At 42.7% G+C, this 22,745-nt stretch overlaps 1 protein-coding gene across 4 annotated transcripts in view; it reads left to right on the forward strand.

The window, feature by feature from the left end:
• The window catches only part of rad54l2 (RAD54 like 2), a 190,080-nt gene that overhangs the window by 96,241 nt on the left and 71,094 nt on the right, over nucleotides 1-22,745 (forward strand). For all 4 annotated transcript variants that reach the window (XM_072280689.1, XM_072280688.1, XM_072280691.1 and 1 more), the window contains one exon: nucleotides 6,984-7,155. In XM_072280689.1, the coding sequence (XP_072136790.1) occupies nucleotides 6,984-7,155 (172 nt within the window). The remainder of the gene's footprint in view (nucleotides 1-6,983; nucleotides 7,156-22,745) is intronic.

Here is a 22,745-nt window from a genome sequence, read left to right on the forward strand (position 1 = left end):
CTATGCTGTTGCACTTGGGAATCCTTGGACATAAAAACCACTCGGTTTCTCAGTACTACTATTCACTGTATATATCTTGGTCCCAATCACGCATATTTCAGGATTAAATTCCATCTTCCATTGTTCTGTCCATATTGTTCAGTAACTGAAGCTGACCTCCTTACTATTAACAATACCACCAGTTCTCATGTCTCCTGCAAACTTACCAAGCAAATATCCAGATTGTTGACAAACAGCAAGGATCCCAGGACCACTTAGTCATGGACTGACTCATTCCTGCAAAGAATCAAAGTCTGCGTGTAACTCCAGCTCAGGGTCTTCAAAAGAGCCCTGAGAGGGAAAAATAGAGATATTAAAGATGGAAATAGAGCTGCTTCCGAAGATACAAGCAAAGGAGTCACCGTTAGGTGCCATTAACCCTCCTAAGCTCCTCCTCTAAATCCTCCTCACTTGCAGCCATTAGAGTAGTATTAGTTGACCTAAAAGCAAAGCATGGTGTGCATGCACACTACAAGTTGAGTCACTTCAGTGTAATTATGGTCTTTGGTTCTCATTCGGCAGGTGTTATTCAGTGGGCCACTTCCTCTAAAGCAGATGATCATAGATCCTAACCCCATTCCAGAGACATGAACACATTATCTTGATTGCGATTGTGATACAGTAGTTTGTGGTTCACTATCATGGATGTTGCACATTGAGCTGTGTGTTAAATGGATAAGAGCCCAAGGTAGTACTTTGCAATGAACAGAGGAGAATTCTTAGTGGTTTGGTGTGCAGGCATAATGGGAAGAATGGAATTGCTCTACGAGACATGATAGACTTAGTGGGTTAAAATGGGGTCAAATGTAAGGAAGTATGGGAATATGGTAAATATATATCCATCAACCAATGTCACACAGACATGACGTGATCATTATCACATCCCTGTTTGTGAGATAGTGATGAATGCAAATTGACTGGCATTTATCCTGTTATATCAATGACTGCACTTCTGAGGATTGTATTGATTGTCAAATAACCTGAGGTCGTGAAAAATCTTTAGAAATGTAAGTATTCTGTTTTCACTACACTCAGGCAAATCATGATTACTGACAAGACCAAAATATGTAAGGATGTGAAAGAAAAGATTCTAAACTTTTTAATTTCTGTCAATGGACTTGCATGTTGGTCATGGTTGCAGGAAATTATTGTGTAACCAGTAATAGGCACCTGTTATGTGGAAGAAAGTGGAGGAGGCCTATTGATTCTCCCAAGTATTAATGATAAAACATCTGTGTCAAACAAGTAATGCAGTGTCAGTTCATTTGTGCATGTGGTTCTGCATTTAATAAGAATACTAACAGTATACAAAATGTAAATGCTCACTGAATAATGCCTAATTTCATTACTAGTAAAATGTAATGCAGAGAAGGTCCCATCACTTACAAAGCACCAGTAGTGTTATACTGTTTACTTTTTAATTTGTATCATATATACACCTTAATTTTTGTTTGTTTATTTGTGGTAATATTATTTGATGTGTTATGTGTGTCAGTTACATGCACTGTGTGCACCTTGATCCAGAGGAATGTTATCTCAACCGTACTGTATGCTTATGTACAGTATGATCAAATGACAATAAAATTGAACTGTGAAAGTTTTCTGCCAACTTGTTATCTGTATTTGCTACCTCCCACAATGGACAACTATTATGTAGGCTTGTATCTTTATCTTTCATATGTTCAAACCAGCCATTGCAGGCCTTGAAAGTATCAGTAGCTGCAGAACATCCAGCACTCACTATGTATCTCTCTGTGCTTGCCATAACCTCATTTTTTCCCTAGATCATCAAACACTGTATCACATTGTTGATTCTGACCTTTTAGGGACATGCTCAATCTTTTTCTATCTCTGTTTATATCTCTGCCCTTCCAAACATCCAAACCTTTGGGAAATAACATTTTGTCCAAATTACGGATTAATTACACTGTTGATTTTGCAAGAATTGACAAGAGGCTAGTTGCCCATCATGATTTTTAAGATTAGGGTTAGCTTTAGATGTCACGTACGTCAAAACATGCAGTGAAATGCATCACTTACGGTAAATCAAATCAGCAAGGAATGTGTTGGGAATAGGTCGTAAGTGTTGCTATGTTTCTGGCACCAACGTAGCATGTCCACAACTCACTAACACTAACTGCATGTCTTTGAAATGTGGGAGGAAACTGGAGGAAATCCACGGGGCAACAGGGAGAATAGACAAACTCTTTACAGACAGTGGCTGGAATCAAACTTCGATTGGTGATCGCTGGCACTACAATATCTATTGCTAACCGCTATGTGACGCCAAACATTTTTCACTTATATTCATAACATTCAGTTTAACATTAATAGTTGTAGCTATTGTAATTCTTAACTGGAGGGACAGTTTTCAGAGCTGCAGGGATATTGTTAAACCATCTTAAAGAATGCAGATAATAAATTGTTATGAATCCCAATATCAAGCAGAACACTTTGATCTTGATGGAATCAAAAAGTGTGGTAGAAAGAATGAAAAGCATTATGGGCTGAGATTGGCATGTTGTTTGTCATAATGACGTTAAGGAAATGTATCCTAAAGGTCAATGGAGTTCCAACAAAAAAATATTAATTGAACTTTCTTAAATCAAAGATTATCTGCAGCCATATAATGCCATCATTCAAGATTTCACATTTTCAAATGCAGAAATCCTGAACAAGCTGCAGATGCCATCAGGGATCAGTCATTATGCTCTGTCTTTGGACCCTACATGGAGTCCAGAGGCAGAACATAAATGTGCTGGGATTTACCAGCAATTAGCTTGAGAATATGCTCTGACTTAGACCTGGTTCACAAAATACAAGCCCATTCACAAATACATCAAATAAAAGAACAGATAGCAAAGCTGGGACCATAGCTATGTTGTTAAAAGTTCTGTCCACACCTTCATTCTGGTTAACCCATGACCTGATTAGAGTTAGTGAAGGTGTTGCTGCTATGCTGGATTTCATCTATCAAGTTCAAGACAATTATATGTAGTATATTCTTTATGGGTATTGTGACGACAAACCAAGTTATCAGACGATTGATGCTAATGAGAGAGATAGGGGAGACAATGGAGAAATGTTCAAAATGTTAATGAGAGAGGAGAGAGAGATAACGGAAAAGAAACGCAATTCAGAATATTGACAGACCGATTGCTTTGAACCTGAACTGTTTGAAGTTTGATGGACAGGCGATACCCCAGCAAGGGGATAAAAAGAACAGGTTCGCTAAGGCATGGGACACACCACGAGATCACGAGATAACGAGACCCTGGAAGAGTGGTGTGCCCCCACAAGTTGGTGGAGTTTCGAGGTCCGGTTCGCGGAAACCGACCATAGACTCACAGAATGTAAAGGTACGATCAGTGGGAACCTGGTGTGTGTGTCCGCCCTTGCCTGGGTGCCGGGTTCACTGCGGAAGAACGGTCGTATCCAGAACGGAGGGGTCACAGTCGGTGACCACAGCGGGATAGAAGACATGAAAGGGTCCGCCTGAAACCAACTGCGAAGAACATCAAAGGTCTGTCTGAATCAAATTTGCATTCCCCCCTCCTCCCTCCCTCCCTCCCTCTCTCTCTCCCTCTCCCTCTCCCTCCCCCCCCCATGGCACAACAGCGATTACTGCGAACTGCACTAAGCTGAACTGAACTCTGCGTCACTTAAGACTGATCATTTTACCCCTAGACTGTGAGAGAGCTTGGTTGATTCCTATTACCCTAATTCTGTGTACATGTGTGTTTTATCATTGCTAACCTGTTGCATTTATATCCTTATGATTAGAGTACTGTGTTACTTATTTCTTTAATAAAACTTTATTAGTTTCTAGTAATCCAGACTCCAATGAGTGGTCCGTTTCTGTTGGTTTGGCAACCCAGTTACGGGGTACGTAACAGTATGCGTACATATAGGACAAAAATAAAAATTTGTAGATGCTGGAAGTCTCATTAAAATCAGGTATTGCTGGAGGTTTGGTAATATCTCTGGAGAGAGATATTGAATTAATATTTTGGGTTGAAGATCTTTCATCGGATTTGGAAAGGTGGAGAGAATAAATGTATTCTCAGCTGCAGAGCTGAGATGGATGGGTGGCGAGAATGTATGTGGAAGATGAAAACCAAGAGCCTTCAGGTGACACCATAGAGATCAGCTACAGTTAACAACCATTCAACACTAGCACTACTTCCTTTTCATTGAAACCTTTTTAAAAACAAACTTTGGCATCACCTAGCATTCTTGTTTTTAATTTATTTCTATGCTGTTTTCGTTTAACTGTCCCTCAAACTACCACAAGATGTAAGAGTGACATAATATGAACTTGGCATGTTCGTTCAGAGAAAATAGTATAATAAAGTGAAAATAATCTTTTAATTGATGATCAAATCTTTGAGAGAACAGACTTGCAATTAATTATGGTGAACATTTCTGATTTCAATGATTAGAGCAACATCACTGAAATACCTGCTTACTTATTGAAGATGGTGGGGTGTTTCAGGAGTACAGGAACTCAGAAAAAGTGAACTCTCTTCACCCAGCCCAACCTTAACCTGAGGAAAAGCTGTTGTCAGCTGTTCTGGGCTGTTTTTGTTTTAGCAACTAAATAACAATATTGGGCATTGACAAATATATAATAGTTAAATACTGAAAATGGACACTTTATTGAGCACAAAATAGTGGACTGAATACATTCCATCAGTGTAACCTGGGTTGAACTGTTTATTACAAATAAGCAAATGAAACTGGGTTATAATATGCATCATTTTGAAGTGTGTCGTTAATGCAAGACTAATTTAAATTTAAAATCTCTTACTAGCTCTTCTTTCAGTTAGTCCTGACGAAGGGTCTCGGCCTGAAACGTCGACTGTACCTCTTCCTATAGATGCTGCCTGGCTTGCTGTGTTCACCAGCAACTTTTATGTGTGTTGCTTAATTTTAAAGCTTTGTTTTAAAATTAAGTGGGAGAATGAGGAAGGAAAGTATTTGCCCTTGTTTACCCAGGTATGTAGGTTTAAGACATGGTCCCTTCCCAAGTTTTGGTATGTTGGAAGGAGGTACTGGATAGTTTTGTATACAGTGCAGAAATGTGCTTTTCAACACAACTTCTGTCCTCGTCTTCATATTTGTTTCCTTCACCCTCGTATGCTTGTTCTCTCAAATACATCTACACTGTTTGCTTCCAAAAGGAATATATTGTGAATTCTCTGTATCATTATTACTTTCCCATAATGATGACCTTCACTTCTGTTCTTCCTCACAAAAATTTCCTAATAGAGATTTCTCTCTTAAACCTTTCATGATATGTGTAGCTCACATTTTTGGTAACGTTCGTGAAAATCCTTCCTGTGTCCTCTCCATTGCCTATGAATGTTTTTCATAATACAATGACCTAAAGCCTGCAAAATATACTAAGCACAAGAGATGTTAGAAGTCTTGAGAAACACACTAAATGCTGGAAGAACTCAGCAAGTCAGGCAGCTTTAACAAACTTTAATACATTTAGCATGATTAAATCTACCCTTCTCAAATTAAACTGCTGTACTTCTCTATTGTTGATCCCATGAGGAGTCTGTCCTCACTTTAGAGCAGATGCACTGACCCCTTAGTTTATGGTAAGGCTCCATGACAAAAAAAAGGTTGGGAGCCATGCTTTGGAGTGTATCCTGACTGCCATTTTAGTTACTTGCCCTGGCTTGTTGCCTAAGAGGAGGTCTAATATTGCGCCCTTCGGAGTCAGGCCCTTTATAAATTGACGGAGGACACATTTCACAAATTCCATCACAATCAGGCCCTTAGCACTGGGTGGCCCAGTCATTACTGGGGAAATTAAAATCTTTCACTAATACAGCCCAATTATTTTTACAACTATGAGCAATTTATCTACATAACTGCTTCTCAAGTTCTTGCTAACTATTGGGTGTTTATAATACAGACCCACAAGAGTGACTCTCCCCTTTTTCTTTCTAAACTACACATAGGCTCTCACTAGACAATCCTCCAAGAATGTAATCGCTTAGTACTCCCTTATCAAAAACATCCACACCTTGTCATCGTTTACCTCTGTCATGCCTCTAGCACCAGTAGACCACAATCAGTAAGGTAGGCAGGAACACCACCACCATGATTATTCTCTACACCTATAGCGTTCATTCCCTCCACAGGTTTGATTTTTGGTTTGATTATTTATGGTGGAGTACCTCTGCTGTATAACGGAAAATATTACCAGAAGTGAAAGTGACTTCAATGTTTTATTAATAAGTTTGCATTCTTAACATTAGCAATTTAACCTTTTATACTGATCAGTCTGCCTATTTTCTTACTGGAATGATGTACCTCCTTACTTTGACTTGATATACAGTAACTGTTGCATTCCCCAGTGATCTTAGCAGCTATCTTAACTTCTTTTCATGCGTGTTTTGGTCTCTTGTAGCAGACTAAGAAAATACCATTGCTCCACCATTAAAAAATCTCAAGATACTTTGTGTTAGTCTCAGAAAACTCTGTTTGAAAATTGTGCAAAAGCATCAAAACATCATAATGTCATAGGCTCCTAAGTTTCTAACGTGGTTTGGTATTTTATTTTCTGAGAACAGTTTTGTTGTCAATGGTTCTGAAGGAGAGGCATGGACCTGAAATATTAATTGCTTCTCTTTCTACAGATGCTGCCTCTTGCTGAGTATTTACAGCATTTTCTTTGTTTATTGCTTTTAATTGTGTTTTTCCACTAGCTGAGTAAATTGTGGATATAGCACAAAACCCTATGAAAATCTGTGCTTTTTTCTTGAGCACATGAAAAAAGTTAATAGATTTCCACCCTGCTGTAGGGTTTTGGCCCAAAGCATTATCTGTACTCTTTTCCATTAATGCTGCTTGTTCTGCTGAGTTCCTCCAGCATTTTGTGTGTGTTGTTAATAGATTTCAGCTCCTTTTCCCATTCTTTCTTTCAGATGATTCTGAGCTCACTCCTGTCAGTTCTGAGCATTCCCCACAGCCCGATACCAGGGGATGGAACTGTTCCACTTCAACTACCTCATCACAGAATGAAAAGAAACAGACGGGCTCAGTGAATGGCAAGAGGAAAAGGTCAACAAAGTCTGTCCACATGAGAAGAAACATCCGGTACAGCAAGTTCTGCCTCTTTGTTCTTTAAGTTCTGGTAAAGCACAGGCAGTAATTTTCTGTTATGCACACAGGTTCTGGTGTAAAGCCCTGTTCACTAAGTTCTATGGAGCCAGCTGTGCAAGCTTGTTCTTTACTCCGGATACTTGTATCAGGATAGGAGATGTTGGCTTGCAGAGGGTTTAGTTCTGAAGACATTAATCAGCTTAATTAGGAAAGCAAATTGTGTTCAGAACTTACTAAGCTGTAAATGTTGAAGGTCCCTTTTGTAATGCACTAAATATAGAACACTTTAAGAAATTTTTTTGTCAAAACTTGGAATATTATGTTCAGTTCTGGTCAGGAAGGATGCAGAGGAGATTTACCAGGATGCTGCTTGGATTAGAGAACATGTCTTATGAAAGCAGCTTGAACAAGCTAGAGCTTTTCTCTTTGGAGCAACGGAGGATAAGAAGTGACTTGATGGAGGTGTACAGGATGATAAGAGGCATTCAGTAGATCGAATGGATTGCCAGTGACTGTTTTTTTAAACCCAGGGCAGAAATGGCTAAAACGAAGAAAAATAAGATGTTTGGAAGAAAATATAGGGAGAATGTACTTACATAGAGAGTGATAAATGTTGTACTCCCTACCAGGGGTGATGGTAGAAGCAGGTACAGTAGGCATTTAAGAAATTCTTGGGCACTTGGATGATAGAAAAATAGAGGGCTATGTACGAGGGAAGGATTGGATTGATCTTAGAGTAGGCTTAAGGTTGATACAACATCCTGGGCTCCAGGGCCTATACTGTACTATGTTTAAAGCATTGGATAAAGCTCTAATCTGGATTTATCGTAGGTGTACTTGAAGAAATATAGATACAAAGTTCAAAGTAAAATTTATTATCAGAGTACATACATGTCACCACATACAACCCTGAAATTCTTTTTTCTGCTGGCATACTTAGTAAATCTATAGAGCAGTAACTGTAAACAAACTCTGCTAAAGCAGATATAGATAAATATCAATAAATAATTTAAGTACTCTGCATGAAATAATATAGCAGAGTACTTAAATGAGTGTAGCTATCCCCTTTTGTTCAGAGCTATTCTTGAGCAACTTTTGTTCAAGTAACTGTTCTTAAATCTGGTGGGAGGCTCTTGTACCTTCTATCTGATGACAACAGTGAGCCAAGAGCATTCCGTGGGTGTTAAGGGTCTTTGATGATGGATGCTGCTTTTCTACGGCAATGTTTCATGTAGCTGTGCTCAATGGTTGGGGTTTTACCTGTTTTCTGTTTATAGTGAGCATAAAAACAGGAGCAAATTATTTTGGAATTTTTGCAATAATTTATAGTTGTGTTGACCTATTTTGTGCATTCATGGTATGTGTTTATCATTTTTTATATTTAGTTCTGGGATCTGGGCATTTATTGTCCATTTCTAAATGCCCATGAGAAGGTCATAGATAGAGCACAGACACCTATGCAGGTGACACCAGAAGTTGGGATTGAACCTGCAACACTTGGCTTGTGGGGCAGCAGCTTTACTATTGTCAATTTTTCAATTGCTACAGTCCTTCTGGTGAAAGGTCTACCACAATACCCTTTTGATGAGGAGTCTTCAAATTGTAACATTAACTCTGCCTTTCCTCCCAGAGAAGTGGCCTGGCCTGCTGATTATTTTCAGCATTTTCTATATTCATTATTACCATAGTGCTATTGGGCAGCGAGTTCCAATATTTAGATCCAACAACAACAAAGGGCCTGCGATATATTTCCATATTGTTAGCCAGGATGGTGTGTATCTGGATGGAGAATGTGCAGACAGTGAAGGTCCTATGTATTTGCTGCATTGACCTCACTGATAGTAGAGGTTGTGGGTTTGAGATCTGTTGTTGGAGTAGTTGAGTAGCCTAGAAGGAGCTACAGTATGTAGGTGGTACACATTGCGGCCACTGAGAGCTGAGTGGGAGGAATGAATGGTTAGGGTGCCAGGCAAATGGGCTGCTTTGTCATGGATTGTGTTGAGAGTTGTTGGGTCTGTACTTATCAGTCCTGATTGACGTCATATAACCTGCCTGCAATTTCCCCTGATTTCACCAAGCCATTTCTTTAAAACACTGATGTAACTGAGCAGTGCAACTTGGATGTTTCACTTTGTCAGTGAGACAGCAAGGAGGTCATATGCTTTGTCCTGTGAATATGTGACACCATTTAAATACAGCAAATGTGAAGCAAGTTGGCCTCTGCTGCTTGAATCAGAGCAGAGTCTTGCATAACATAAAACCTTGTAATCATGAATATTTGTGAGGACAGAGGGCGGAGCGACAGGAGAAACTAAAGAAAAGGGCAGGGAACCACACAGCCTCCGGTACCCTGTCCTCTTTGGAGGAGAGAGAACGGAGAAAGTCTGCTGGCCACCCCCCAAGTACAGGAGGCAGAGAGCAGCAGAGACTCCCAGGTCCAGGAATCCAGGAACAGAGCCACGGTCGGCGCCCAGCAGCCTGAAGGGGAAACAGCCCCGGAAGTCAACAACCCCCCAGGCTCTGAACCAGAACTGCCACACCCAGAGGAGGATTACCTGCAGTACCTGAGCCCACAGAAGGTGAAAGACTTCACAAAGGCGGTGGGCATGAAGACTCAGGACTGAGAAGATGAGGACGGCGAGCAGCTGAAATAAAGAACTTTAAATGATGGCAGACCTTAAACTGGCGTGCTTGAACGTGCGCAGTTTGAAGAGTACCGAGGGATGCGTCAGCGCGCTCCAGCATTTGGACACTGTAAAGGCCGATGTGACCTTCCTCCAGGCGTGCAGACTACCACGCCTCCGCAACTACCGGAGATGGTCACGGTGGTGGACCAAGGGTTTGTCTGTGATCGGGGGCGGGGGCAACGATTGTCGCGCCTCCGGCCTGGGGATTCTGCTACGGGGAGGCAACTTCTCAATCACCCAAGTTAAAGAGGTGGTTGCGAGGCACCTACTGGTAGCAGATATCAAATACCGGGGCACTCCACTCCGGCTGATCAACGTCTACGCCTCTCCTGTGTGGAGTGAGCGGCGGGCCGTCTTCGAGCAGCTCCCTGCGCTGCTGGTGACATCCCAGCCAGACATTCTGGCCGGAGACTTCAGCTGCACTATTGATGTGGCTGGAAGATCCGGCAGTGCCGACCGCCGGCTGGACAGTACCTCCAGACTCCTGATGGAAATGATGAAGACAGCCAAGCTGCGCGACGCCTTTGGCACCCCCACAAGTGGAGCACAGCCACAAGCCACCTGGACGCGATCGGACGGCACAGCCCGCTCTCAGATCAACTTCCTCTTCCTCGCAGAGTCCCTCACGGTCAGATCCACCGACGTCATGCCGGTGTTGTTCTCTAACCACTGCCTTCTGCGAGCCACCTGTCACTTACAGGAGGACCGGAAGGCAGGTAGGGGGACTTGGAAGCTGAATGTAAAGCTGCTGACCCCGGAGAACATCGAGGAATTAGAGAGGGAGTACACAGGTTGGAGAACCTTGAAAGCCTTCTTTGGTTCCTGGGTTCACTGGTGGGAAGCCACCAGGGAGAACATCAAGGTGTTCTTCATTCGCAAGGGTATCCAGAAAGCAAGGCAGGAGCAGAGGGAACTGCGTAAACTCCAGATAGAGTTGCAGCAACTTCTCCTTCTGCAGTCGAAAGGCGTGTATGTCGGGGAGGAATTGCGGGAGGTGAAGGGCTGGCAAGCCCAGCACCTTGCCGCCGAATCCTCCAAGATCATCTTCTGCTCAGGGGTCCAAACCGTGGAACAGGACGAGACGTGCTCACGCTTCTTCCAAAAGGTGTACAGGGGGAGCTCTGTGATCCACAACCTTAAGGAAGAGGACGGCTCAGTCGTGTCCTCGCAGACTGACATACTGAGGATCTGCAAGTCCTTCTATGCCGGTCTGTATGACGAAAAGACCACAGAATCCACAGCCTCCCGCAACTTCCTGTCGTCTATCATGCAGGTCTTAGACGACGGCAAGCGGGAGAGTCTGGATCAGCCACTGACCCTGAACGAGCTGACAGGCTCCATCCGTTCCTTTGGGTCGGGTAAGACTCCCGGAAGCGACGGCTTACTGGCGGAGTTGTACTCGGCTCTGTGGAACTGGATGGGCCCTGACCTGCTGGAAGTGTACAACGCTATGCTTCTGGCCAGCAGCATGTCAGAATCCATGAGGAAGGGCATCATCACCCTCATCTACAAGCAGAAGGGGGAAAGGGAGGACATTAGGAATTGGAGGGCATCTCTCTCCCGAACGTGGACTACAAGATCCTGTCCAAGGCCGTCGCCAACAGGGTCATACCTGCTCTAGGACAGGTGATCCACCCGGACCAAACCTGTGTTGTACCGGGCAGAAAGATCTCAGACAGCCTCACACTGCTGAGGGACACCATTGCCTACATGCAGGATGGGGGTGAACACCTGCCTGGTCAGCTTGGACCAGGAGAAAGCCTTCGACAGAATATCGCACACCTACATAGCGGACGTGCTGTCCAAAATGGGATTTGGGGAGGGAATCTGGAATTGGATCAGACTGCTCTACACAGACATCCGTAGTGCAGTCCAGATCAACGGGTGGGAAACAGACGGCTTCCCCATCAGGTCTTCAGTCAGGCAGTGTGTCCCCTCTCCCCTGTCTTGTTTGTGTGCTGCATTGAACCCTTTGCTGAAGCCATCAGGAGGGATGAGGGCATAAGAGGGGTAACTCTGCCAGGCAGTGGAGGGACCCAAGTGAAAACCTTCCTGTACATGGACGACGTCACCGTCTTCTGCTCTGATCCAAGGTCAGTTCACAGGCTGATCAGCATCTGCGAACAGTTTGAGCTAGTGTCAGGGGCCAGGGTCAACCACATGAAGAGTGAAGCCATGCTCTTCGGCAACTGGCCCGACCGATCCAGTGTCCCCTTCGCCATCAGGTCTGATCACGTGAAGGTGTTGGGGATCTGGTTTGGAGGGGCCGAGGCATGCAACAAGAACTGGCAGGAGTGGACTGCCAATGTGAAAAAGAAACTGGGACTGTGGGGAGGGCGTTCCCTGTCGATAACGGGCAAGAACCTGGTCATCAGGTGTGAGGTGCTCTCAGGGCTGCTGTACTTGGCGCAGGTGTGGCCCGTCCTCTGCTCCTACAGCTCGGAAATCACCCGAGCTGTCTTCAGATTCGTCTGGGGATCCAAGATGGAGCGGGTCAGATGAACCGTCATGCACAAGTCCCTGGACAATGGGGGCAAGAACGTCCCCAATGTTGCCCTCACCCTGATGGCCAGCTTCGTGTGTGGCTGCATCAGGTTGTATGTAGAACCCAGATATGTGGGCACCAAGTACCACTATGTGGTTCTACCAGTTGCCCTGGCTACGAAGGATGGGTCTGGCCCCACTCTCGCGCAACGCCCCAGTCAGCTGGTCGTTGCCGCCATACCTGTCCTTTGTAGAAAAGTTCTTTCAGGTCAGTGCCTTTGGCCACAGGGCCATCAGGCAGTGGTGGACACGTAATATCCTGCAGGCACTGCAGGAGAAGGACTTGATGGACACAGTGGGGTGGTTCCCTGAGCAGACTGTCCAGTTTATCTGGCAAAACGCCTCATCGCCAGACCTCACCAACAGGCACCAGGACCTCGCCTGGCTGGCGGTGAGAGGGGCCCTCCCCGTCAGATCCCTCCTGTACACCTGGAATGTCCCCTCCACACCCCGCTGCCCACAGGAGGGCGGCAGTGAGGAGGAGTCTGTGACCCACCTCTTTGCACACTGTCAGTTCGCAGAGAGGGTGTGGAGGAGGATGGATGGGCTAGTGTCATGTTTCATCTCTAGCAGCTGCGTAACAGAGGACTCTCTGATCTATGGGCTGTTCCCGGGGACGCACACGGAGACCAACATCCGGTGCTGCTGGCAGATCATCAAATCAGTGAAAGACGCTCTTTGGTCGGCCTGAAACTTGATGATCTACCAGCACATGGAGATGTCGGTGGGAGAATGCTGCCGACTGGCACATTCTCGGCTGCAGGAGTACGTGCTGAGGGACGCACTGAAACTTGGTGCAGCCACCGCAAGGGCCCGGTGAGGAAGGACCATAGTTTAGGGTTCTTCTCCTGCGGGAGTGGCAGGGGTCGGGTGGCGGGGAGTATACCCCTCAACAATGGTGTGGGAAGGTGAACCAACGGAGTGCCATGTGGGTGGCCAAAAGTACGGATATCTAGAGACCATAAGGAAAATGTATGCAAAGGATTGAGAGTCATTGAATGGTTTATTGTATATACTTTTATTTTTGAATAAAGTATATTTTGAAATAAAATATGTATATCATCCAGCAGTGACAGTGAGCAATATTACCAGTTTTGTTGTAGAACTTGATCAGAACATTAAATTCACAACTTCAAAACTACTTTCACTAGTAAACAAATTCAAAATGCTGGAGAGACTGAATGTGTCAGGCAGCATCTATGGAGGAGAATAAACAATCGATGTTTTGGGCTGCGAACCTGCATCAGGACTGGAAAAGAAGGGGGAAGAAACCAGAATAAGAAGGTAGGGGAGGGGAAGGAGTACAGACTGGCAAATGATAGGTGAAACCAGTTGGGTGAGGTAGGGGGGAGATGAAGATAGGTGGATGAGGTAAAGGGCTGAATGTAAGAACTTCATGTGTTTGTATGGATCACCAGAGTGAGTTTCATACTGGTCATAATATGTGACCAGACTAAATTGTTTGTCTATCCATTGTTCACAGCTGTGTGATTTTTAATCACAAAGAGACTCAAGGGACTGCAAATGCTGGAATCTGGAACAGTTAAGTGATCTTTAATCACTATGCAGTCAAAAACAGCAAGAATTCTGGCTGACCTGTTTCGTTTTCTCACAAGCCCATAATAAAAACCAGAGAAAATTGTTAATGTCTGAATGTGTGACATATTTATAAGATAGACAAGTTAATATCACAAAGAGAAATTAATAGTTTTATCTGACAGCTATTGCATTGATTGCATATTATAGTGGAGAACTGACTACATGAGTACAAGTTTTGGAAAAGGATAATATCACTGTATGGACAAATGATTTTGGCTTTGGAAGATCAAGTAGTGGTATTGCTTTGGAGATAATAATTAGGAAAGCCTTATGGGAGTAGTCTTTATGGTCTCTAACAACAGCTACAGAGTTAGAATGCTAGTTGGGAAATATTAGGAGCTTCAACAAAGGCAATGCAGCAATGCTGAAGGGAACTAATTCCAACTAGACTAGGCAACCCATACAGTCTTGAGGACAAGTTCATTGAGGGCATTCGAGGCAAGTTTCCTGGACAAAGTGTTGTGAACAGAACTGGGAGCAAGCCCAAAGATGGCCATGTGTGATGAGACAGGGCTAGCTGGTAAAGGATTTCTGGAGGCGGTCAAGTGATCATGGAATAGAATTTCGCAAGAGATTTACAGGTCACAAGCCGAAGTCAGAAGCTAGAATTTAAGCAAGGGCAGTCCGTTGGAGACAACTTTTAGAAGCTGGCTTCAAAATTGGAAAAGTAGGCATAGGTATATTGAGTGTAAACTTGAAAGGATTGTACATCAAGAGGAAGAGAGTGAACCAATGGTCCCATAGCTGAAATGGTAACTAATGAACAAGGAAAGAGCAGATTTTAGGCTAAATTTTTGCTTTATTCTTCACAATTGAACACACTAAAAACATTCCTAACAATACTGGGGGGAGTTAAAAATAACATTATATCACAAATGGTAAATTTATGTCCAAATGGTTATTGATCTTTGGAATTCTCTATTCCTAGGAGATGAGGATGCTGACTCGTGTAATGTTGTGATAGGTTTATCACCTAGAAGGACATTGTGAATTATATCACAGGTAGGAAAATGATCCAAGGTTAGAGATAAGATTCATCATGATCTTATTGAATGTCAGTGCAAGTCTGAGTATTGAATTGTCCTGTGAGATGTATAGGTGTGTGTTAGTCAGAAAGATTAAGTTCTGAATGATTGAATATGAAATCCAACAGGAGAACACATGTTAGAAAGGGGAGCATTTTAACCATCAACTTTGAGTCATATGCTTGTACAAACTTGCTACTCGTAGTACTCAATGTTCCCTAAATTTCATTGGATTGTAACAAATAGTGTGTGTGTGTTTGTGTGTGTGTTTTAGAGTTGCAAAATCACCTATAAGTAATAGTAGATAGAGTGAATATCCATGGTGGAAAGGGCTAATACAAGGGGCATAATTTTAAGGTGATTGGAAGAAAGTGCAGGGAGATGTCAGAGGTAAGATTTTAATACAGTCACTGGTGGGTGTGTGGAACACTCTGCCAGGGATGCTGGTAGAAGCAGCTACATTAAAAACATGGATGATAGAAAAATGCAGAGAAGAGTTAGATTGATTATAGAGAAGGTTTAAAAAGTCAGCACAACATCGTGGGCCGAAAGGCTTTGCTGCAATGTTATATGCTCTGTGTTCTAACTCTACCAGCACAAGTCAAGCACATGGTGGAATTCTAGCCACTTTCCTGATTGAGTGAATGAGAAGTTTGACATTTATATGGCGAGGCAGCCCACCAGAGTTGGCATCTCATTCACCACTCTAAACATTTATTTCCTCTCCAACAGTGTCCCATCCGTAAAATAGACTGGAGCCTGCTCAGGGTACTCTTAATGGCCCTTCCAAACCCGTAACATTTGCAGCGACGGACAAGGTGCAGTTAGCACTTTGGGAACACGAACACTGCAGGGCCCCTCTAAGTTTCATACTGTTCGAATTTGGAAATAAATTTTGGTCCCTTCATTGTTTTCTGGGTCAAATTCCTGGGACTTTCCATTCAACAGCAGTGGAAGTACATTCTGCGGAAGGACTGCAGTGGCTGGAGAAAGTAGCTGGCCACCATCATCTCCAGGGCAATCAATGCTGGCCTTGATAATAACGCCAGTATCCTGAAAAACTAAATAGTAAAATAAAGATGCCTTTTAAGGAAAGCACAGGTAAAGTGCATGGTGAAACAACAGCAGGAATTTTTGAATTAACAAAAGTGTTTTGAAGAGGTGATGTAGAATTGAAAGCTGCAGGGCAAAATGTGGAGCTGGATGAGAATCTTGTAGGAAAAGGGAAATGATAATTGAAATGTGTGCCTTCAGACTTGGGACAGAGAAAGGTGTTCAGTGTTTGTGATTAGATCCATGTCAAGATTGTAGACTTCCAAGTACAAGGTAATCCTGCATTATGAGGGTATAGATAGGGTAAATGCAGGCAGCGTTTTTCCCGCCGAGGTTTGGTGAGACTAGAACTAGAGGTCACTAGTTAAGGGTGAAAGGTGAAATGTTTAAGGGGAACCTGGGCAGGAACATCTTCACTCAAAGGACTGTACAAGTGTGGAGAGAGCTGCCAGCAGAGGTGGTGGGTGCAGGTTTGATTGCAACATTTAAGAGAAGTTTGGATAAGTACATGTATGGGAGGGGTATGGAACGACATGGTCCTGGAGCAGGTTGATGAGACTAGGCAGAATAATAGTTCAGCTCAGACTAGATGGAATGAGGGGCCTGTTTCTGTTCAATGACTTCACTAAAAATAAGGAAAATAGTGGGTGTTAGACAATTCGAGGAAAAGAGATATTGAAAGCTTTTCATAACAGAGGCAATAAATTAAATTTAGCACTAACATACTAAAGTATTGATATTGAAGTCATAGCAATGAAAGGAATAGAACTAAATTGGAAGAAAAAATGGTTAGAATACACTTGCTAACTTTTGGGCACTTGTATAATGTAGAAAAACACTTTTAAACTTCATTACAGTCAATGTTTTGGGCCGAGACCCTTCAGGGCCGGAGAAGTCCTGTCCTTTGGAAGGGTCTGGGCCCAAAATGTCGACTGTTCTCTTTTCCATAGATGCTACCTGGTGTGCTGAGTTCCTCCAGCATTTTGTGTGTGTTGCTTAGATTTCCAGCATCTTCAGAATTTCTCTTGTTTTCATTCTTCATTCTTGGAATCTGTTGTTACTGAAAGATTATCATGTTGCCTCTGTTATTGGGCTTGATAAGGCAGTGGTGAGCTGCTTTCTTGAATCGCTGAAATCTATGTGATGGAGGAACAGCTTCTTCCTCTCTGCCATCTGATATCTGAAGAGTCCACAAGTTCATCAATGGTCCCTCATTATTCCTCTTTTGCAGTTTTCATTTGTATTAGTACCTCACTATTCCTCTTTTTATACTTTATGCTTTATTGTCACCAAACAATTGGTACTAGAATATACGTAGAACATACATTGGTACTACAATCATCACAGCAATATTTGATTCTGTGCTTCACACTCCCTGGATTACAAATATTAAATATTAAAAATAGTTAAAATTAGTAAATATTAAAAATTTAAATTATAAATCATAAATAGAAAATAGAAAAATGGGAAGTAAGGTAGTGCAAAAAAACCAAGAGGCAGGTCCGGATATTTGGAGGGTACGGCCCAGATCCGGGTCAGGATCCGTTCAGCAGTCTTATCACAGTTGGAAAGAAGCTGTTCCCAAATCTGGCCGTACGAGTCTTCAAGCTCCTGAACCTTCTCCCGGAGGGAACAGGGACGAAAAGTGTGTTGGCTGGGTGGGTCATGTCCTTGATTATCCTGACAGAACTGCTCCGACAGCGTGCGGTGTAAAGTGAGTCCACGGACAGAAGATTGGTTTGTGTGATGTGCTGCGCCGTGTTCACGATCTTCTGCAGCTTCTTTCGGTCTTGGACAGGACAACTTCCATACCAGGTTGTGATGCACCCTAGAAGAATGCTTTCTACGGTGCATCTATAAAAATTAGTGAGGGTTTTAAGGGACAGGCCAAATTTCTTTAGTTTTCTCAGGAAGTAAAGGCGCTGGTGGGCCTTCTTGGCAGTGAACTCTGCTTGGTTGGACCAAGTCGGGTCATTTGTGATATTGATCCCGAGGAACTTAAAGCTTTTGGCCTGTTCCACTTGCGCACCACTGATGTAAATTGGGTCGTGCAGTCCGCTATTCCTGAAGTCAACAACCAATTCCTTCATCTTGCTGACATTGAGGGATAGGTTATTGTCTTCGCACCATGCCACTAGGTTCTTAATTTCCTCTCTTTACTCGAAACTCATCATTACCCGAGATACGGCCTACAATTGTATCATCAGCAAACTTATATATTGAGTTTGATGGAAACTTGGCTACACTATCACGGGTGTACAGTGAGTACAGCTGGGGGCTGAGTACACAGCCTTATGGGGCACCGGTGCTCAGAGTGATTGTAGAGGAGAGCTTGTCCCCTATTTTTACAGCCTGGGTCCTGTCTGTGAGGAAGTTGATTGAAGATCCAGCTGCAGATCTGAGTGCTAAGGCCCAGGTTCTTTTGCAGTTTTCATTTGTATTATATTGTAACTTGCAGTATTTCTTAAGCCTTGCACTGTACTGCTGCCACAAAGTAACAAATTTCGTGATATATTCTGATACAGTGACTAAGTAAAATATCCCAGGATTTTATTCAGTAATGATGGACTAGTGAGTTTCTGTCCAACTAAGTTGCTAGGAAAATGGTCTCAGGGTGATAGATAAAATTAAAAATATGTGCTGTATGAACCATGAAGAATGGCATTTCATCCTTAATGTATTCTGCGTTCTGTATGGGTGTTTCTGTGGTTGGCAGTCAGTGGTGAATGGGATTCCACAGGAGTCTGTATTGGACCCACAACTGTTCACAATTTACATTAATGCTTTGGAAGAGGGATCTAGTACCCATGATGACACCATAGCAAGTGGGAAAGCACAGTGTGCAATGTATGCAAAGAGTCTGCAGTGAGTGGGCAGGGGGCTGCTGATGAAGTACAAAGGCAGTAAATGCAAGGTCCACTTTGGAAGGAAAAAATAGAATCTTAGATTATTATTTACATGCAGAAAGATTGCAGTGTGATGTTGTGCAGAGGGACTTGGGAGTGCTAGTACGTGAATTGCAAAAGATTGGTTTGCAAGTGCAACAAGCTATTGAGTAGGCAAATGGAATGTTGGTCTTCATTGCTGGATGGATTGAATTTAAGAGCAGGAAGGCTATGTTTTCCACCTCTACAGGGTACTGTGTGCATTTGTGCTGTCCTTACTTGAGAAAAGCTTTGGAGGCAGTACAGAGGATGTTCACCAGGTTGATTCTGGAAATGCAGAGGTTAGCCTACAAGAAGAGATCAAGTTGTCTGGAACCACACTTACTAGAATTCAGAAGAACGAGAGGATTTTTTTTTTAGAAACATATAAAATTCTGAAAAGCATAGGTGAGATATAGGCATGACAATTGTTGAACTGGTAGTGAGACAAGAACTAGGAGATTCTGGGGAGTATATTTATAATGAAGATGGGAAGGAACTACTTTTCTCAGAGTAGTGAATCTGTCAAGCAGTAGAGGATACCTCACTAAATATATTTAAGACATACTGTAGATTTTTGCATAGCAAGGGAACTAATATTTATAAGGAAAAGCCAGGTACATGGAACCGAGTCCTTGGTCACATCTGCCATGATCTAATTGAATAGCAGAGCAGCCTTGACATCCAGATAGCCTACCCTGCTATTATTTTTATGTTCTTTACATATTGCTAACATATTTGTAAACAATTGGTTATGGGCTGAAGTCTGGAATGGAACTGATACCCAGGTGATTAGTTAATAAAGTAGTAGTAAAAAGATTGCTTTCAAATTGTGACCATATACAGGTCCACAATCCCTTAACCAAAATTCTGAAATCCAAAAGGTTCTGAAAACCGAAGTTTTTTTCGCCAATAGCTGATGTCACTCAAGTGTGAGGTGACAGCATTAGCAGAGGTCACCAGATGTCAGTTGTGGCTCAGCGCTCGTACTGGTTACATGTGCGTTTGCTGTTTGCTGATATTTTGTGTTCACTGTTGACTTTGTGTTTAATTTCACTGTGAAAGTGTCAAAAAGAGCTGCAGATACCTCTATGGGTAACAGTGAGAAAAAGAGAAGCAGCTATCATTATCAATAACGCAAAAAGTAGAGTTATTGCAGAAGCTTGATCGTGGTGTGTCTGTGCGTCATCTTACTAAAGAATATGGTGTCGGAACTACCATTGTATATGATTTAAAGAAACAGAAAGACAAGTTACTGAAGGTTTATAGTGACAGTGACGTTCTACATTTATTCCAATAAGTCATTTACCATGTGTTTGATTCGGTTCGTTTGAAGCTGTATATTTTTATGTTTTATTGAATGTTTTTTTTCTTGTCATTATTCCCTAAATACAGTATAACAACTATTTACATAGCATTTACATTATATTAGGTACTATAGGTAATCTAGAGATGATTTAAAGTATACGGGAGAATGTGCGTAGGTCCGGAGCTCCGCTGGGTCCTAAAGTCCACCCACACTGAGCCAGGTTAAATAAGGGACTTGAACATACGTGTTTTTTGATATCCGTTGGTGGGAGGGGGGGGGTTCCAGAACCAATAAGGAGGGATTCTGAAATTCAAAAAATACTGAATTCCAAAATGCAACTGGTCCCAAGGATTTCGGATAAGGGATTGTGGACCTGTAGTACTTAATCTGAAATGCCGGTGAAGGGAATCATTTATATGAACAAATTTTGTCTGAAGTAACAAATGAATTAAACTATGGTGAACTGTTAAAGACTCCAGACTTAAGTGTTACACCAAGCACCTCAGTGAAATCTTTCGATGAGCTATTTAGTGTAATAGAAAACCAGAACGTACCCCATAAATGCATCAGTTCTACTTGTGTAGTTATAATAAATGAACAAGGCAAGAGATTGGATCAAGATAAAAGAAGGTTGTGAGCAAAGCCTTGACCGAGATGTTAAAGGTGACAGTAAAAGTTTTACATAATTATATAGAGATGACAGAATATAAGGAAATTAAAGGCAGACCCAGGTAAATGGAAAATAAGGAAATACAGACTTGTTAAAGCTTATATTCTTTCTTATTTGGTGTAGGGGACAAAATATGAAGGGCACAACAAAATCTAAATGTAGATCAGACAATTAATGAATGCTTAATGGGACTCAACCAATAACAGTTAGTACCAACACAGGTAATGAGTCTGGTGTCCTCCCTGCTAATTTCTATTTAGATGTCCAATAACAATATAACTGATATTCAAGATTCAAGATTATTTATTGTCATTCTCTTGTACATAAGTGTAAAGGAGAACAAAATGGTTATTACAGCAGATCCGATACAGCATAAAAAACATGATAATCCTAAAGAATACAATTAAAAAATACACGATATCTATAAATGTGAAGGCAATCCTATAAACCACAATGTACAATAACTGTTCTATACATTGATTAATGTACATAAAGTGACACTCGGTGATACGTATGTAGTGATGGTGGTGGGTTGGGTTAATGGATGGAGGTGTTGATCAGCCTGTCAGCTGGGAGAGATAACTTTTTTGAGTCTAGTGGTCAAGTCAAGTCAAGTCACTTTTTATTGTCATTTCAACCATAACTGCTGGTACAGAACATAGTAAAAATGAGTCAACGTTTTCCAGGACCATGGTGCCACATAAAACAATACAAAAACTACACTGAACTACGTAAGAAAAAAACACAAAAACTACAGTAGACTACAGACCTATCCAGGACTGCATAAAGTGCACAAAACAGTGCAGGCACTACAATAAATAATAATAAATAATAAACAAGACAGTAGGCACAGTAGAGGGTATAGTAGGTTGGTGTCAAGCCAGGCTCTGGGTATAGAGGAGTCTGATGGCTTGGGGGAAGAAAATAGTCTGGTCGTGAGAGCCCAAATGCTTCAGTGCCTTTTTCCAGATGGCAGGAGGGAGAAGAGTTTATATGAGGGGTGCATGGGGTCCTTCATAATGTTGTTTGCTTTGCGGATGCAGCGTGTGGTGTAGATGTCTGTGATGGCGGGAAGAGAGACCCTGATGATCTTCTCAGCTGACCTCACTATTTGCTGCAGGGTCTTGTGATCTGAGATGGTACAATTTCCAAACCAGGCAGTGATGCAGCTGCTCAGGATGCTCTCAGTACATCCTCTGTAGAATGTGGTGAGGATGGGGGGTGTGGGAGATGGACTTTTCTCAGCCTTTGCAGATAGTAGAGACGCTGCTGGGCTTTCTTTGCTATGGAGCTGGTGTTGAGGGACCAGGTGAGATTCTCCACCAGGTGAACACCAAGAAATTTGGTGCTCTTAACGATCTCTACGGAGGAGTCGTCGATGTTCAGTGGAGAGCAGTCACTCCGTGTCCTCCTGAAGTCAACAACTATCTCTTTTGTTTTGTTCACATTCAGAGACTCTGCACCAGTCCGTTAGCCGCTGCACCTCGATGCTGACTCTTCGTTCTTGCTGATGAGACCCACCACGGTCATGTCATCGCCGAACTTGACGATGTGGTTCGAGCTGTATGTTGCAGCACAGTCGTGGGTCAGCAGAGTGAACAGCAGTGGACTGAACACACAGCCCTGGGGGGTCCTAGGGTGGGTGCTGCATATAGTGGGGCAAGCAGTCCACAAGCAGGGTGGATGATATTGCTGGCTTTATTTGAACACTCATTTCTTTTTTCCCTTATTGGAGCAACGTCAGGAAGTCATAGTTTGATTAATTGGGGTTTT

This window comes from Mobula birostris, chromosome 16, assembly GCF_030028105.1.
Source record: "Mobula birostris isolate sMobBir1 chromosome 16, sMobBir1.hap1, whole genome shotgun sequence".
NCBI classification, from domain to species: domain Eukaryota; kingdom Metazoa; phylum Chordata; class Chondrichthyes; order Myliobatiformes; family Myliobatidae; genus Mobula; species Mobula birostris.